General features: G+C 45.9%; 1 protein-coding gene across 1 annotated transcript in view; it reads right to left on the bottom strand.

The window, feature by feature from the left end:
- Window positions 1–19,427, bottom strand: part of LOC122800226 (dynein axonemal heavy chain 17-like) — a 17,083,451-nt gene that overhangs the window by 9,806,417 nt on the left and 7,257,607 nt on the right. The window contains exon 28 of the mRNA XM_044069720.1: window positions 13,643–13,765. Coding sequence (XP_043925655.1) covers window positions 13,643–13,765 — 123 coding nt within the window. The remainder of the gene's footprint in view (window positions 1–13,642; window positions 13,766–19,427) is intronic.

The raw sequence follows: 19,427 nt of genomic DNA, 5'->3' as shown, positions 1-19,427 counted from the left end.
AATAATAGCTCCCAAAGTCCTTCGATAAGTCCAAATTAAAAAATACCATCAACTGCCCCAACGATAAATCCAAAAATCCTTTTTAACCAAACGAAGTTCAAACGATAGCTCCCAAAGTCCAAAAACACCAATTGTCCCAACGATATATTCAAAAAACCACAAACAAAGTTCCAACGATAGTTTCCCAACTCCTTCGATAGCTCCAAAACGAACACCACCTTCCAACGATACATCCAAAAGGAAAAGCACCTTGAATGATCCCCAAATCCTTCGATAACTCCTTCCGATATGAACACCTTCCAACGACAGCCAAAATCGGTAAAATCCTTCGATAAGTCCTATGCGACCATCCCCAGGCCAGTATGACCCTGACCCTGAGCAGTATCCTACCCTCACCAAGAATGATGCCACAATATAGAGACAAAATGATCAACTTTAATAATTGGCATAATTACTGGTGTCATTCTAAGGGGATCCAATGTCTGTCTGCCTGGGATGACATGCTTGACAAGCCACGCTGCTTCGCAATGGACGGCTTGCACCTGTCACCCCTGGGCTTCCGGATATTGGCAAAGGCTCTTGCCACCCCCATAGTGCCTTTTTTAGGCAAGGCTCAACTGATAAACCTACCGCCCTAGAAAACAAAAATGGAGAAAAACTAAGGGTAATACTGCTCAATGCCAGAAGTCTAAACCTCAAGATGCACGCCCTCGAAGCCCTCCTCAGTATGGAGAACATCGATGTCTGTGCTGTGACTGAAACCTGGTTCAAGGCTCCTGAGAGCACCCCAGCACTATCAGGTTATACCTCATATCATGCGTCGCCCCAAAATCCGGACGAACCACAAAAGGAGGGGAGTATCCATATTCATAAAGGATACCCACACCTCCAGGTTAGTGGCAACGAAGCATCGGTGACCATCCAGGTGCAATTAACCATAGGTAAAACTGCCCTACAGTTTGTAACATGCTACAGACCACCTTCTCAAACTCAGGAAACCCACACAGCCTTCCTGAAGACACTGGAGAGTATGAATGTCTCTCCAAACACCATCATATTGGGTGACTTCAACTACCCAAACATAGACTGGGAACATTACTCAAGCCCCAACACCCTAGCCCAAAGGTTCCTGGAGTTCATAAACTCAAATGCTATGGAACAACTAGTCACCATTCCCACAAGAGGAGAAAATATACTAGACCTGATCATCACAAACATGGGGACAAAATGCTCCACACGAAGTATATCCCTCATTGGTGAGATCAGACCATAAATTAATCTCACGGAGATCCACATCCCGCCCCACCCCCAGCAAAAAGACCACAGTGAAGAACTTCTCAAAAGCAAACTTCACACTTCTTAAGACTGGAGTGGTATCCTTCAAGGCCCCGAGCCAGTGGAAACCACAACCCACGCTGCTGAAACCTTTACAAATGCCTTCTACGAGCACCTCCAGGAATGTATGGATCAAGCAATCCCTAATAAAATCAAGACCCTTTCCACCAAAGGCAGGCGCCCGGTCTGGTGGACCCCAGCCATAAACAAACTCTACAACAAGAGGAGAAAGCTACTACATGACAGAGCAAAATCCCTAAAAGGGAAGGCATCTCTGATCAATACTAGCAAAAAACTACGATCACTCATAAAATCATCCAAGGCCAACTTTGAGAGAAAAATCGCTAATGACACAAAAGACAATCATAAGGCCTTCTTTAGCTATGTTAGAAACCTGGGTGGAAACTCCCAGATATGCTCAGAATTAGTCCAAAATGATGCAAAAATCACTGAACCCACAGACACTGCCAACATACTGGCAGACGGGTTCAGTGCAAATTTCTCCCCCCCCCCCAAAAGGAGAAATATCTAACCCACCAGAGTCTAGCCTCCCAAACATCTCAGATGCCCAGGTGAGAGCTGCTCTCTCTAAAGCAAAAAACACAGCATCAATGGGATCGGACGGTGTCCCCGGCTGTGTGCTACACGAACTCAATGAGGAACTAAACCCACACATAAGGCTGCTGTTTAATCTTAGCCTTACTACAGGATACGTACCCAAAGAATGGCGTACGGCAACTGTGGTCCCACTCCACAAAGGCGGTGCTTCTATGGACCCTGGAAATTACCGCCCCATAAGCTTGATGAGCCTTTTCTGCAAAGTTATGGAGAGGATCATAATGGAACTCATAAATAAAGACATTGGGGACCTACAGACACTGGATTCTACCCAATTTGGCTTTGTCAAGGGCAGATCCTGCCTCTTGAACTTGGTCGACTTTTTCGAAACAGTCACTAAGGCCATTGATGAGGGTAAGGCAGTTCACACAGCCTACCTTGACCTAGCAAAAGCGTTCGACACAATACCCCACTCGGGCATCATAGAAAAGCTCACCAGCTTAGATGCAAACCCATATGTCACAAGATGGGTTGCAAACTGGCTCAAGGACAGAACACACAGGGTTAGAGTTGCTGGTGCCATGTCAGACTCTAAGCCGGTCACGAGCGGTGTCCCACAGGGCTCAGTCCTGGGCCCCCTCTTGTTCGGCATTTATTTTTCTGAAGTGCAGGCAAACATAGGGGGATTGTGGCTGACAAAATTTGCAGATGACTGCAAACTGGGCACCATAATTGACACTCCATCAGACACAGACATCCTCCAGAGAGGTCTCATAGAAATGGATAACTGGTGCCAGAGCCATGGCCTTAAGCTTAATGCCAAAAAATGTATAGTCATACCCTTTGGGAAAAACAAGGTAACCCCTAATTACCACATGGACCTGGGGACCCAAGTTGACAGTAACCTCTCTTTTGACACTCACATTGCCAAAGTGGTTAGGAAGACCTTCTACATTGCCCACCTGATCATGAAGGGATTCACATCCAGATCAGGAGAGGTCATTGTACCCCTGTACTCTTCACTTATCAGACCAATGATTGAGTACAACGCCCCATTCGGAATGTACCTTACCCGACACCTGCAGCAGTTGGAAAGACCCCAAAAGTTCCTCACCAAAAGGATAAAGGGGCTCAAACATATGTCATACGATGCCCGACTGAAGAAACTCCAGCTCTATTCAGTCGCATACCGTCTGCTCAGAGGTGATCTGTGCCTGACATACAAGGCTATGTCTAACCCGGAATTAATGGACATGCTCCACCTCAAAAAATCCAAATCCACCAGAGCCACGAGAGCAAGAGACTTAAACCTCAACACGGATATAAATAGGACGTGCTGGAGGGACAGATTCATCACCCAGAGACTCCCTACACTATGGAACAGAATCCCAGTCCATGTGAGGCAGAGCCCCTCACTGACTCTGTTCAAGAGAAATCTTGACGAGTGGATGGGAGATCGTAGGTTTACCCCGGGAATCATCTCTGTATCACTGCTAGACAGAGGCACAGCAAACTAATGGGTATAGTATTCTCATCCTAAGGGGTGGTGAAAGCCACACACACTCTGGCTAGGCTTATAAATGCCCTAGTGCAGATAGCCTAGTATGAACCTATGAACCTATGAACCTTCAGACGACAGCTCTGAAATGGAAAGCACCTTCAAAGTTCGCGTATAAATATATATACCAATGTAACGCTCAACATTTTCAGCACACTACGCACCTATCCAAAAAATGTACCCATAAAAACATAAAAAAACCCCACCAATATCCCAGCATACCTTTAAACACACTACCCTTCCCTAATACACTGTCTTTTCTAAACTTTAAACTAAAGGCGGAAAGTACACTACATCGCAAAATCTGGTTGCGATAATACGTAAGTACCGTTTTTCCTTATATAGCGTCCTAAGGTCAGCTTTAACTTCTTGCTTCAGCTATGATATAAGGAACAATTAGACTACACTGTATAGCATAACCTGCTTGTTTGTTACTAACCTGTTTCTGCCCAAATGTTTTCCGTCAGTAAAGTTTCATTAAACCTGCTCTAAATCAAGTGTAAATTAATGCCTGAACAGTCATTTTGACAATTTTTTACAAAAAGTGCATGAAATGTTTGTAAAATGTTATGTTCCAAAATTAGAACAATGAGCATGAATGGGTACATGAATTTGGAATATGAAGAAAACTATGGGCAGAAAGGTTAACATACAATTTATAAGTTTATTTCATGTGAAAGTCTCTGAAATATGCTTCATGCAGGTTAAACCTGCATTTGACACACATTTTTGTTGTGTTCTTCTTACAGGCTGCACATTTATTTTGCTCTTCTGCAGGAATTATCCAATGCCATCTTTTCTCACTTGTTGGGGCACTCTGCTGGTAAGCTCTTTCGAGCTTTTTGGTCTTCCACTTCTGGAAGCCTCAGTGCCATACTTCTGTAAATATATAGCAACAACCTTTCTTTTGAAGCCAAGATAATCCAGAGTTTCAGGGTCTGATGCTTTCAACTTTCAATACAGCTGCTAGGCGTTATGCAGACTAATGTCAAGGAAGAAAAGGAAAACAGACCACCACTTCTTTGACCTTATTCCAACTCTATAACTGTCAATGTTCCAATCCATTCTATCAACTCCTCCCATGTACAAGTTGTACTTCTTTATAGTGTTTGGTGGAAGAATGACCATTTTGCGTTTTTGGGTGGAGAGCCATCGTTGGACAGACAACAGGGTCAATGCTGGTAATCATTGTGACAAGCTGATTATCATTCTAAGCTACTACCAATGAACTGAAATTACTGTCTAACAGGAATTCATATGCTCCTTGTTCCTTGAAACTCTTCTTTTGCATGACTGGACAATTCTCAATCCTATTAGTCATTACAGTTCCAGTTCAAGAAACCACTTGGCCATCCCCATGTGTTTGTCTCTTTCCTCACTGTAGTGAGATCTTGGAATTGGTATATTTAGTTAGGGTGGTGGGGGGGGCAGAGCCCCCCACATTGGGGTGGGGTGGTGACCCCCCCCCCACATTATGTTTGAAAGTGTGTGTGTGTGTGTGTGTGTGTGTGTGTGTGTGTGTGTGTGTGTGTGTGTGTGTGTGTGTGTGAGTGTGTGTGTGTGTTTGTGCTAGTGATTTCTTTCCCAGGGAAAGAAATCGCTGTTTTGAGTGTTCGCGCTTTAGTGAGTTCGCTCTTTATGTGTCGACCAAGAGGTGTTTGATGAAACACCTTTTCGGTCTTTTAATACAGACCTGATCATTCAACATAGTCATAAGCTGCTGCATCTTTGCAAATGTGTCTCTAGGGTTCAATTTGCTGTTGTCAGCACTGTGAAAATATGGCTTCATCCTTTGAAAGTGATACCCTCACAGAGTTTGCAACAGCTGGAATAAAAGTTTCCCACATCATACGCCAGCGTGGCAAATCCAGATATTCAGAAAGAAGCAAGATAGCCAGAAAACAGTGTAATTCACCCAGGTCTGTTTCAAAACTGTGATCACCTTTTACTGTTTGTCCATAAAGGGTTATCATCTCCACCATGTAATTACATATCTGTTTATCAAAGTATAATTCAGAAAGGGAAACTGAGTTAACATTTCTTGGGAACAGCTGGTTTCCTAAATCAAAATTTGGAAAATCAGGTTTCAGGTATTTTCTCACCCAGCATGCTTGTCCCCCAGATGTTGTAATGACTGTTTCCTCTTCAGATGAGGAAGAGGAATCATCCATGGTTGATCTAGACTTCATCTGTTGTGCGTTTCTTATTTTTGGTTCCTCATCACAAAATATGGAAACAGTTCTTTGCTTGTAGTGGGCTTATTTTCTTCCCTTCCATTGTCATGACTGGATCGTGTTTTTCCTTCATACACTTGGTTCTGCTTTGTGACTAACATGTTGTTCTTGGCTGCAGCGTCGTGGAACTCTCAACTTCCTCTATCTGTCTTTGATTTTTAGAATTTCCTTCCTCTTCTGCAAGAGGTGAAGATTCTTCATTGCCATCCAATGTATCACCCACATAACATGTTTGTCCAGTCTGTGTAATTACAGCATGCCCATGGGCATTGAGTTACCTGCAGCTGAGATTGTTGATGCTCCCAGACCTCTCTTCATCCATGTTGCCCTTCTGATTCATTTCCATCATCTGGTGGCTTAATATATATATATCTGGAAGGAAAAAATCTTCTTCTTCTAACATGTCAAGCACTTCCTTGACAGTATAGTGCCGGAAATAAAGATATGTATATATAATTATATCTTATAGACACAGACTGTGCCAAAATAATAGGAAACAGTATGATACTAAATGCACTTGCCATTTCTCATATTATGGGTTAGGGTTACTGCAGTTTAGAACAAAACAAAGGCATGAGAGGGTAGCCCAGAATTGATTAGGCAAATATGCTGCATCTTTCACCGTCTTCTGTTTCAGATTTCAAACCAGAAACTCAAAATATTGTGTGCCATGCCCTGTATCCATTCATTCGTAGTGTTCCATTTTCAGAACACATGCAAAAAATGCTGTATAAAGACGATGGCCCCACATGAAAACATTTTGTATGCAGACGTACATTACTACAGCAGTAAAGTAAAGCAGGTGTGAAAAATATTTTGTGATGCAGATAATACACATACATAAAGCAAAATTTCAACAGCATAAAGCAGAATGGGAGTAGTAAGAGTTAGATATGTACAAAACCTTGGAATATAATGATTCATCATCTATCACATTGTGTCACTACTCAGCTGTGCTCCATATTAACAAGGCATGCAATGGCAGAGGGTCCAGTACTTAAAAATCAGTATCAGTCCTATCTGTAGTTAGCATGGTCTGCAATGAGAGCTGAAGTTTGCAGTTAATGTATTAAAAACTAAACAAATACGCCATCTAATAGAATGAGAAGTTATGTACCTACTATAACGTTCCATGTTAGTTGTCTTCTTCTCGCCTTCTTTCTTGCTGGATGGGTTCGGAGCCATTCCTCGGCTACCAACTCGGCCTATACTAAAGCTTGAGCGCAAATTTTACCGGCTTGAGGCAACCCTATATCCCATGATGCTAGGCGCTAACTACCCAGATCTGGTTTGGTAGCTGAGAACATAGCAATTTTATCCTCCCAACCCAAGGGAGAGAAGGAAAGGGGGAAAAAGTCCCATGTGCCACTACCTGAAGATGAAGTTACCCAAGGATAACCAGTTTATGCTTCAAATTATGAAGGGTGAAGACCCTGATAAAAAGGGGAAAATCCTTTTGGTCTATCCAGGCTAGGGGGATGGCGGGTGGGACGCAAGAAAGAAGGCGAGAAGAAGACAAATAACATGGAACATTATGGTAGGTACATAACTTCTCAATGTTAAGTTGTCAATCTCGCCTTCATTCTTGCTGGATGGGACCGCGTCCCTAGCACCTTCATCCCGGGTGGCTCATTGGAACAGGCTCTTGAGAACGGTGGAACCAAAATTTGCCCTGTTTCTGGAGGCCATGTCTAATTTGTAGTGTGTAATAAAGGTATGAGGAGAGGCCCATGTGGCTGCTGCACAAATAGTATCTATTGGCAATCTAGCATGAAAGGCTGTTGATGTAGCTAAAGCTCTGGTTGAATGGGCTCTTGGCTTAGATGGTAATTCTTTACCTCTGAGTTAATAGATACAGGTAATCACAGAGGACAGCCATCTAGACAAGGTTACTTTGGATACCAGAAGGCCCTTTTTACCTTCCGCATAGGACAGAAAAAGCTGATCAGATTTCCTAGTTTTTTTAGTTCTGTCCAGATAGTAACGGAGCTGACGATGAACGTCCAGATAATGCAGTTTTTGCTCTGCCCTGTTAGAATAATTAGGGAAGAAAACTGGAAGATCGATAGATTGATTTAAATTTGCCTGAGAAGCCGCCTTGGGCAAAAAAGACGGGTTAGTTCTGAGAGAAACCCTGTCTTTGTGGAAAACTAGATAAGGAGGATGAATGCAAAGGGCATGGTGTTCTGATACTCTCCTAGCAGAAGTTATGGCAACTAGGAAGAGAGTTTTCCAAGAGAGCAACTTTAAAGAACAGGAAGCCACAGGTTCAAAGGGAGGAAGAATCAAGGATGTTAAAATCAAGTTTAAATCCCACTGTGGTGGGGGTTCTTTGATTGGAGGTTTGAGTAAAAAGATACCCTTAAGGAAGGCTTTACACAGCTTGTGGGACATGATGCTGGAATCCAATAGGCCTATGTGAAAATTTGAAATGGCCACTAACTGAACCTTTACAGTGGAGGATGAAGAGCCTGAATGAAAAATTTCCGCTAGGAAATCTAAGACTGACTGTATAGGAGCAGTGAAGGGATCTATATTCCTAGCGCTTGCCCAGAAGAAAAAACGCTTCCATTTACTAGCATAAATCCTTCTGGTAGAGGACTTAAGGGAAGCTACAATAATATCACGGACAGAATTGGAAATCAGGGGAAGCCTGGCTAAGGATGGAAGTGGAGCAACCAAGCTGTGAGGTTGAGAGATTGGAGGGATTGGTGCAGCCGCCCTGACTGGTGGGCCAAAAGATCTGGCACTGGGTCCAGATGCCAAGGCTGTTCCAAAAGGTAACGATGCAGGAACGGGAAACATATCTGTCGAGGCCAATAAGGGGCAATGAGGATCATCCTGGCTCTCAAGGCGGTAGCTTTCTGAATCAACTGAGTGATTAATGGAAAGGGGGGAAAAGCGTATAGAAGTCCCTGAGGCCAATCGTGGACTAGAGCATCTCTGGGGGGATGGCCTGGAAGGGAAAAGAGGGTGAAGAAGTCAAGGCACTTGCTGTTCTGAGGTGTTGCAAAAAGATCGCAGCAAGGAAGACCCCACTTCTGAAAAATCTCCTCCGTTACTGATTGCTTGAGAGACCACTCGTGTGGCATGAGAATAGATCTGCTCAACCTATCCGCTATGATGTTGGTCTTCCCGGGGATATGCATTGCTATCAGAAACCGCTGAGAAGAGATCGCCCATTGCCAAAGTCTGAGTGCCTCTCGACACAGGGGATAGGACTTGGTCCCGCCCTGCTTGTTGATATACCACACTACGGACATATTGTCCGTCTGAATTGCAATAGTCCCTAAAGGAAGAGAGTCTTGGAGGGCTTGCAACGCTAAAAGCACTGCTCTCATCTCCAGGACATTTATGTGCAGGTGGCATTCGAAAGGTTGCCATGTGCCCTGGACTGTCCTGCCCTGAAAATGCCCCCCCCCCACCCGATCAGGGAGGCATCCGTTGTGACAGTGGCGACCGGAGGGGAAGGAACAAATGGTCTGCCCTGAAGGACTTGAGGGGAGACCATCCACCAAGACAGATGTTTCTTGCAAGAAAATGTTATTATGATTTTGTGTGTCAAAGGAAGTTGTTGGAAGGACCACTGGGAGAAGAGCATCCACTGAAGGAGTCGCATGTGAAAGCGACCAAGGGGAAGTAGCGTGATGGCTGCCGCCATGAGACCTAACACTTTTAGAACAAACCTGGCCTGGATTCTTTTGCTCAGAAGAAGGATATGAACATGATTTCAAATATCTAAAACTCTTTGCTCGGTTAATTTTGCTGAGAGCTGTATGGTGTCCAAGGTGGCGCCTATGAAGGTAATAGACTGACAAGGCGACAAGGCAGACTTTTCGAAATTTATGGAGATACCAAGCCCTTTGCAAGTTTGAATGGTGTAATCTCTGGCAAGAAGAAACTGATGCCTGGTGGTGGCAGTAAGGAGCCAGTCGTCTAAATACGGAAACACCTGGAATCCTTGACGTCTCAGATGAGCCGTAACCACTGCCATGCATTTGGTGAACACTTGGGGGGCTGTAGTGAGACCAAAGGGCAATGCTCTGAACTGGTAGTGACTGGCCCCCAGCCGGAAGCGGAGAAACCTTCTGGAGCGCCTGTGCATCTTGATGTGATAGTACGCATCCTGAAGTTCCACTGAGCACATCCAATTGTCCTAACCCAGAAAGGGTAGAATGGACTGTAGCATGACCATCCGGAACTTCGTTCTTTTTACAGACTTGTTTAGTCTGCTGAGATCCAATATTGGCCTCCAGTCCCCTGTCTTTTTTGGTACCAAAAAGAACTTGGAGTACATTCCTGATCCTAGTTGGTCTGCTGGGACTGGCTGGATGGCTCTTCTTGTTAGCAGTTTTGAAACTTCTAGTACTGCTTGTTCCCTTTGACTGGGTGGAACGTCTGGGAGGGGACCTTTTGGCCGAATTGGGGTGTGGATAAAGGGAATTTTGTAACCCTCGGATATAATCGACTGTACCCATTTGTCTTGTGTGAGAGAAAGCCAGGCTTCTGGATACAGCAATAACCTTCCCCCGACTGCCTCCGAAGGTGGACAGTTGGGCAGCTTCTCAGGGATGCTGGAAGGGTTTGTCAGAGAGAGACTACCTGTTACCCTGATTCTGCGGACCTCCTCTGCCTATAGGGCGGCGTCTGTTGTTGATCCCCCCCCCCGCCTCTCGGGGGGAACTGACCTCTTGTGTCAGGCGTGACTCCCTGAGATTTGCGGAACCACATTTTTCCACCCTTTTGACCCTTAGGATAGGGTCTGGACGGGGTTGAAAAACTGACTCCTACGGCAGAGAGAGCCTTGCCATCTTGTTCACATCTGGTCAAAGTATCCTTCACTTGAGGTCCAAACAACGCCGAACCATCAAAGGGGGAGTCAGTGAAGGACTCCTTGAAGGGGTCTGCAAAGTTGCAAAGCCACATCCAGGCATGACGCCTTAAGGCCATGCCTGTGCCTGCGGCTCTACTCGCTCCATCGGCTGCATAGGAAATAAGCCGCATGGAGGAGTTGACAATGGAATTTAGGGTTCCTAGCTGGGAGATGATTTTGTCCTGAGACCCCGCAGCTGTTGGGTCCTGTAGGGTATCACCCAGTTCTTTGAGAATGTCTCTTTGAAGGCGGGTGAAATGGCACAAGTAATTCAGCGACCGCATGGCGAAGGTTGCTGAAGAGAACATCCGCTTGCCGTACCTATCCATAGTCCTAGATTCCTCATTAGGAGGATGGATAGGCACTGAAGGATCGGCCAGTTCCTTCTTAGTGGCTGCAGCCACCACCATGGCATCAACTGGGACACCCTTAGTTAAAAACTGTTTATCTGACGGGGCTGTGATAAATTTGGAAGGCCTCTGTGGGGTGGGTTCCATCATATCAGGGGCTGTCCACGCCTTCCGCTCCACCACTTCCATGAGGGGGTCAAAAGGCAGAGACACCCAGGAGGTGGAAGGGCGAGAACCAAACGCCTCTAGGTAAACCGACTCGTCCTCGGAAGGATTGAGGGTAGACCAGTTCCCCCTCTGCTTGAGGATTTCAAGGATGTCAGAAAAGGAGACATCCTCAGAGGGGGACCGTGGGGACCCTTCCGACTCATCCAAGTCGGTATCAGATGTAATGGACTCAGGGGAGTCGACATGCTTCCTCTTACATGTCCTCTTTCGAGGGGGTTCACCTGACGGATCAGGGGAAGCCTCGGAAGAGGAGGATATTCCCAATGGGGAAACCTGAGGCGTTGGATCTCTATGGTTGGGAATGAGAGAGTGGGTAGAGACTGCAGCAGGCACTACAGTGGGAGGAGCTGATGGAGCTGACCGTGAAGCAGACACAGGGGCCAGTATGCTCCTCATGACCTCGAAGGCGCCCCTATCAGGCAGGATAGAAGGTTCCCATTCCGAAGAAATAGGAACCCCAGCCGGCACTGAGAGGGACGGCTCCGAAGCCGATGTCGGGGCCGAACTCACCAGCGCCGAAGCTCCAAGAGGGAGAACAGGGTCGGACAAGGGTCCGATGCCACTCGCCCTCTTGGAGCCGATGAGGGAATCCAAGCGCCGAATTCCTCCATGGATGGGACCATGGAAGAGATCGGAGCAGACGACGGAGCCGAAGGGGGAAGTATCGGCTCCGAAGTCACAACGGTCACGGCTCTGAGGAGCTCCGGCTCCGAACTCAGTGGCAGAGTCAGAGGAGGAATTGAAGATGGTATGGGTAAAGCCACTGTCTGTTGAGATGGGCTGTGAAGCATTTGGGCCAGTGCCTGAGACTTTAGGAGTCTGCTAACCACCCTCTCAAGGTCATGATCAGAAAGCCTGGAAGACCAAGAGGAATGGCTCCGATGGCTCCGCTCCGTGAGCAAAGGCGATCTCGGAGCCGAGTGAATGGACTCCAGGGACGGAGACCCAGATCTCTTGCGGGTGGAAGATGGCACCGAGACTAGTGGTGCCGATGGAGCCAAAGATACGTCGGCTCCGACCGGAGCTGACTTTGGAGACAGAGTCTTTGAGGCATCGGCTCCGGCCGGAGCCAATGCAGAAGACTGCGACATAGCCCTATCGGCTCCAGCCGGAGCCAGTTGTGACGCAGTAGGTGAGCCACCAGCTGAAGGCTTGGAGCACGGAGCCGACGGTTTGGATGGCTTCGAAGGTTTACCCAGCAAGGACTTAGCCGAGGAACCTTCGGGCTTTAATAAGCCGCTCAAAATTAACTTATTCCTGCACTCCTGCAGGACTCTTGGACTGAATGCATGACAAACAGAACAAGAGTCCTGCAGGTGCAGGGGTCCCATGCAATAAATGCAAGAAGTGTGACCGTCTGTCAGCGACATCTTCTGACAGCACGAGTCACACTTCTTGAAGCCTGAGACTATAATATCTTTAGACATTAAGCTGTCAAAGAAAGAAGAATTTCTTCCTTAGAAGTTAAAACACACACACACACACTAGGTTAAAATAAAGGTTAAAAACTAACACACACCTAACTGTCCCAAAAAAAGGGAACGGGAAAAAAACGGAAAGGGCCTAAGGCATAACCTTAACGGGGGGGGGGTATAACTTTAGGGATTAGGGAATGACAAAAAATGGGACCCAACAGAGTGGTATAAGGTACTAGACTATATATTTATAAAATAAAGGGGAAAAATCCTAAGAAAGGAGAAGAAAAATTTTTAATTTTTCACTGACCTGTGGAGCCGGTAAAAAAAGCACCTCGCTAGCGAAAGCGGCAAACGAGATCTGGGTAGTTAGCGCCTGGCATCATGGGATATAGGATTGCCTCGAGCCGGTAAAATTAGCTCTCGAGCTTTAGTATAGGCCGAGTCGGAGCCAAGGATCGGCTCTGAACCCATCCAGCAAGAATGAAGGCGAGATTGACAACTTAACATCTCAGTATTCAGTACCCATGCATGAATTCATTCAGTTAATTTCTAATACTGTTTTTATCCTATTCAGGTTTGTGAAGGAGCTGAAACCCTTCCTGGCAAGCAATAGGCACATAAAGCATGGAAACAGTTATGGATGGGATGCCACTTTGTTGAAGAACACATAAAATCACACACACACAAAGTGCACAGTCACATATACACACACATAAGCAATAATTATGGAATATTGCCAGTCACCTACCCGCTTATCTTTGGGATGTGAATGGAAACCGGATACATACCTCAGAAAAAATTCACACTGACAAAGAAAGGACAGACAAACTCTACATAAAAGGCAACTGTTTGGATCTCAAGCTGGAAACCAAGTACTGTAAGTCAGCAACATTTACCAATGGACTACTATGTCATCCACTCCATATTTATGTAGACATTTACTTGAGGCAAAAGAGAAATACAAGATACTTAACTCATTTTTAGGTGACAGCAAGTTACACTAAATTGGTTAGGTGGAAAAATATGCATGCAAACAAAGCTCACCATAACACTGCACATGAAGTTTATGTTGTTTAACAGTATTTTACCTTTTCCATTCCTGATTCCTTTACAGATTTATCAACAATGTTACGAACTTCATCTTCAAATTTGTGAAGGTTTAACTTCAACAGATCTGCAAGAGTTGTTTCATCTGACATCTGAAACTGAACCTGTAAGTGCAGAAAATAAAATTTCATAAAAGTCTTTAAGAATTACATTAACGTACCATAACAGCATAGTACAAACTGAGCACAAGTTTCCTCTATGTATATATTAGCCACTTTTTTTCACTCTGAGTGTAGAATTTTGAAATAACCTTACAAATGACTTTGAACTTTTAGCCTTCAACATGATGAATGTCAAACTCTCTACTCTGTGAAATATGTATCTAGTAGTAGTGTACTGTTTTCTAAACTTTGTAGTCATGTTATTGATGCTAATCATCCATGTATTTTTATTAGCTTAATGGAGCTTATCTCACCGGGCCTCTGTTAAAAATGGACATGTATCCAGTTGGACTAGCCCAGTCAACAAATGTAAAATAAAATAAAATAAATAAATAAATAAAATAAAATGGTATCACTCAGCTTCAAGAGGTTTAGTACACTACTACTGCACATTTTTGAATGAAAAAAAAAAAGATCAAGATGTTACCTTTTAAAACAGCTGTAGCTAAGATTTGCTAATACACTACTGTCAAGACTCACAATTCTTTATTTAGCAGTCTAAAATCGAACGTGGGTTAAATGACAAAACAGAAGTATTTGCAAAATAAGACCAAAGAATCCTGTTTCTTTGAACAGCTTGCATCTGTATTTACAGTAGCTGCACTGCTATGGAGATTCTAGCCAAAGGTAAAATGTGAAATGTCTTACACTTACTGTATCTAAATACTGTGAATTATGAAACTCCAAACTCTCAAGTAACGAGTTCAAAGGTGAGTACTTAGGGCATTATGTTTTGCCACAAATGTCATAGATCATGTAAAGAACAATAAAAAACACTACAAGTTTATAGTATGGGCACATTTACATGTGAACCTATCATGAAAACAGTGAGCTCAAGAAAACAATGAAAGTATTTAGAAATCTGGCATAGAAGAATAAAGCCCTGTCTATGACCGAGACAGCTACAGTTCAGTCAGCAGGTTCAGTGCTGAATCAAGTATGTGGGGGTGGGCGGAAGTGATCAGACTTCAACAGATTACTCATCCTTGGGGAGGGAGATGTTAACAGCAGTATTAAGGATTGCAAATATCAACTACTTGTCATTATGGCTCAAACCACATGCAAGCTCCAGGGCATATGCTGACAGACATAGGAAGCCTCCCAAAAAAAAAGAAGTTATGTACTCACCATAACGTTCCATCTGAGTAGGTAAACTTCATTTGTCAGTAACCTGTGGGTTTCGGATCCGACACGGATCCAAGCCGGCAGCATACCAAGCAAAAAGATCCGAGCTCCAAGCTCCTCCCCCCCTGCCCATACTACACTGCAACCTCCTTCCAATCCTCAGATCGAGTTTGCCACTCCACACGTGACACCAACAAACTAAAACCTGAGACCCCTGAACCAAGGACAAACATCAAGCTCGTGAACTCCGAACATCGAGCTCAGCAGAAATAACCGCCAAGGTAAGGGGGAAGGAGGGAGGGATGGTTGCTGACAAATTCAAATGGAACGTTATGGTGAGTACATAACTTCTTTATCTGAAGTAGTTAACTTCATTTGATCAGCAACCTGTGGGACAGAGTCCCCAGCTACCCCGAAATCTTGGGAGGCCCTTAAGGAAGGATATTCCGGAGCACTGCAGAGCCAAAGGAAGCCCTTCCTCTAGACACCAAATCCAGTTTATAATGAGTAATAAAGGTGTGAGAGGACACCCAGGTAGCCGCTGTGCAAATGTCATCCAGAGAAACTCTAGACCAGAATGTAGCAGACATTGCCACAGAACACGTAGAATGAGCATGAACTCATACTGGTTCTGGTAAACCAAGCTCTCTATATGCTTGTAGGATACAAAGGGAAATCCACCTAGTGAGAGTCACCCTTGAAAATGGTTTCCCTAAAAAGGGCTTAGCAAAGGAAACAAAAAGTTGATCAGATTTACGAAAAACCACCGTCCTGTGCAAATAAAAACGTAACTGCCTGTGAACATCCAGCAAATGAAGTTTGTATTCCCCTTTGTTCTGAAAATTAGGGAAAAAAAACAGGCAAATTAATAGACTGATTAATGTTTGTCTCAGAAGCAACTTTAGGGAGAAAAGACGGATTAGTCCTGAGCGACACCCTGTCCTTATGAAACACTAGATATGGGGGTTTCATACAAAGAGCCTGAAGCTCTGACACTCTTCTGGCTGAGGTGATAGCTACAAGAAAAGCCGTCTTCCATGACAAGAATTTTAAGTCAACTGATGCCGAGGGCTGGAAAGGAGGTGCAACTAAGGCCTGAAGAACTGAAGTCAGATCCCATGGTGGGGACAAATTCTTAATAGGAGGTCTCAGACGAAAAGTGCCTTTCAAAAAGGTCTTACAAATTCTGGCAGCAGCGAGAGAGCCTAAATTGTACCCTACATGGAAATGGGAAATAGCCACCAGCTGGACCCTTCACTGTGGAAGGGCTGGCTCCTTGCTGGAAGATATGAGACAAAAAGTCTAATATAGCTGGGATCAGCGCGGTAAAAGGATCCAAATTTCTCTGTGAAGCCCAAATGGAAAAACATCTCCATTTGCTACAGTAAATTTTCCTGGTAGAGGATTTATGTGCCACAACCAAGATGGATTTAACAGGGGAAGAGATACCGGGGAGTCCTAGCAACTAGTGGAACTGGAGCAGCCAAGCTGTGAGCTTCAGGCTGTCCAAATTCGGAGGAAGCATTCCCGAGGGATGACGAATCAGATCTGGAATGGGATCCAAGATCCAGGGTGGAGCTATGAGATGAGACCGAAGGCAGGGAAACCAGACTTGATGAGGCCAGAATGGGGCTATGGGGATAATTCTGCTCCCCAACCGACAAGCTTTCTGTAAGAATTTTGTCATGAGCGGGAGCAGGGGATACGCATAAAAAAGATTGGGTGGCCAAGCATGAACAAGTGCATCTCTGGCGGCTTCCCCCGTCGGGGCGATTAGAGCGAAAAACTCGCTGCACTACACGTTGGATGGTGATGCGAAGAGATCGCAGCAAGGCTGACCCCACTTGAGAAAGATCTGTTCTGCTACACAAGGGGTTCAGAGACCACTCGTAGGGAGAAAGGATAGTTCTGCTCAATTTGTCTGCCAAGGTGTTGGACCGACCCGGAATGTGCGTTGCTATCAGAAAGTGGTTGGTGGAGATCGCCCATTCACAAACTCTCATGGCTTCTCGACAAAGGGGATAAGACTTGGTTCCCCCCTGTTTGTTGATATACCAGACCACTGACATATTGTCTGACTGGATCACAATAGTTCCCAGAGGAAGATAAGCATGAAGGGGCTGCAATGCTAAAAGGACCGCTCTCATCTCTAGAACATTTATATGCAGAACGGTCTCACTTTGAGTCCACATGCCTTGAACAGTCCTGCCTGAACAGTGCCCTCCCCACCCTAGGCGGGAGGCGTCCGTGGTCACCCTGGCTTGGGGTTGGGGCATAACAAAGGGACATCACTCCTGCAAATCCTGGGATCGGAGCCACCACATGAGAGAATTTCTGCACACTCTGCTCAGAGGGATCAGAAAATCTAGAGGTTGATGAAGTATTGACCACTGAACTTGCAACATCCACTGTAAAACTCTCATATGCAGACAAACACAAGGGATCAGGTTGATAGCTGCTGCCATGGACCCTAAGGCTCTCAGGACTAGTTCTGCTGGGGGTGCAGGGGATTGCAGAAATGCTAATGCATGAAGTGCCATGCTGTGTAGTCTGTCTGGAGTCAAAAATGCCCTGGCCTGAAGAGAATCTATCTTGCCCCTATGAAGTCTTGAACAGGTTGAAGGGAAGACTTCCTGAGATTTATGGTGATCCCCAGCCAAGGTGATATCTGGAGAAAGAAATCTCTGGCTAGTAAGAGTAGATGCCTGGTGGGAGCGGTGAGAAGCCAGTCGTCCAGGTACGGGAAGACCTGAATGCCCTGAAGTCTCAGGTGGGCCGCGTCAACTGCCATGATCTTGGTGAATACCCTGGGGGCTGTGGTGAGACCGAAGGGTAGGACCATGAAATGATAATGACTGGCCCCTAGCTGAAAGCAGAGGAACCTTCTGGAGCACCTGTCCATCAGGATATGGTAGTATGCATCCTTGAGGTCTATCGAGGACAACCAGTCTTCCTCCTCAAGAAGGGCAGGATGGATTGAAGCGTGACCATCCAGAACTTTTCCTTGGCAATGAACAGGTTAATTGCTGATAGGTCAAGGATCGGCCTTAGGTCCCCCGTCTTTTTTGGCACCAAAAAGAACCTGGAATAGATGACTGATCCAAACTGGTCTGGGGGCACCTGCTGGATGGCACTTTTTTCTAGCAGCTTTTGTATTTCCAAAGCCGCAGCCTCCCTCTGAGTGGGTTGGATGTCCGGGAGGCACCTTGTGTAAGGGGGTTGTTTGTGAATGGAATAGAATAGCCTATGGATATTATTCGAAGCACCCAGCGATCTGTCGTGATGGACTCCCATTGGGCTAGGTGCATCAAAGAATGCCACCTGACTGCCTCCAGAGAGGAGCAGTCGGGAAAACCCTCAGGGTTGCTGTGCAGGTCGATCTGAAAATGGTTCCCGTGACCCGAAGTTCTTCGCCCCCCCCGCCTCTGGGCCGGCATCCACCTTGTCCCCCTCTGCCTCTGGGGGAGAAGGAGTCCTGAGCATTCCGGGACTGCTGAGATTTCTGGAACCACAGCTTCTTTTGCCCTCGCTGGTTCCTAGAAAAGGACCATTGAGGGTTAGAAAAGCGAATCCCGACATCTGACAGCGTTTTCCCGTCTTTCTTGCTCTGGACAAGCGTATCGCGGACAGTTTTCCCGAACAGGGTTGAACTGTCAAAGGGTGCGTTAGCGAAGGATGCCTTGAAGGGTTCTGAGAAATCGCAAAGACGGAGCCAGGCATGACACCTTAAGGCGATACCAGACCTGCTAGCCCTAGCGGCTCCCTCGGTGGCGTGAAAGAGTAGACGCATGGACGTATTGGACACAGACTTGAGAGTGGCCATATGAGCAGAGAAGGTCCGTTTATCCTTGGCCGACATGGACTCCAGGGGAGACTCGGCGTACTCTTTCACAAGGTCCCGCTGCAGTTGAATTACATGGGCCAAGTAATTCAGCACCCTTATAATAAAGGTAGTTGTAGCAAAAGTCTGCTTTCCAAGATGGTCCATCGCCCTGGACTCCTTGTCTGGGGGGTGGACCGAGGAACTTTCCTGGGCAAGTTCCATTTTTGTGGCCACATCCACCACCATGGCATCAACCGGGGAACCTTTGCTCCAAGAAGCTCTATCTGCCGGGGGGTTCAATATTTTGTCGGGCCTTTTGGGTATTGCCTCCACAGTGTCCGTCTCCTTCTAAGCTCTGGTGGTGATAAGGTCCACCAGAGGGTTGGCTAGGGTGGATACCCAAGAGGTAGATGGACCTGTGTCAAATGCCTCAAGGAATACCGACTCATCAGAGGAAGATTTTTGGGCGGACCACCCCCCCCCCGGCGAAGGATTTCCATTATGTCTCCGAAGGAGACGTCTTCGGGGGGGGGGGTTGATTTGGGGGATCCTTCCCCTTCCTCCAAGTCGGTATCCTCAGTGAGGGACTCGGGGGAGTCCAAGTGCCTCCTTTTACACTGGCGTTTGTGAGGAACCTCCTCGGATGGACTCTTCGGG

Source organism: Protopterus annectens, chromosome 4.part0, assembly GCF_019279795.1.
Source record: "Protopterus annectens isolate FY-2018-M chromosome 4.part0, PAN1.0, whole genome shotgun sequence".
Lineage (NCBI taxonomy): Eukaryota > Metazoa > Chordata > Ceratodontiformes > Protopteridae > Protopterus > Protopterus annectens.
The sequence above is the reverse complement of the archived record's forward strand: the minus strand, read 5'-3'. Positions and strand labels throughout refer to the sequence as shown.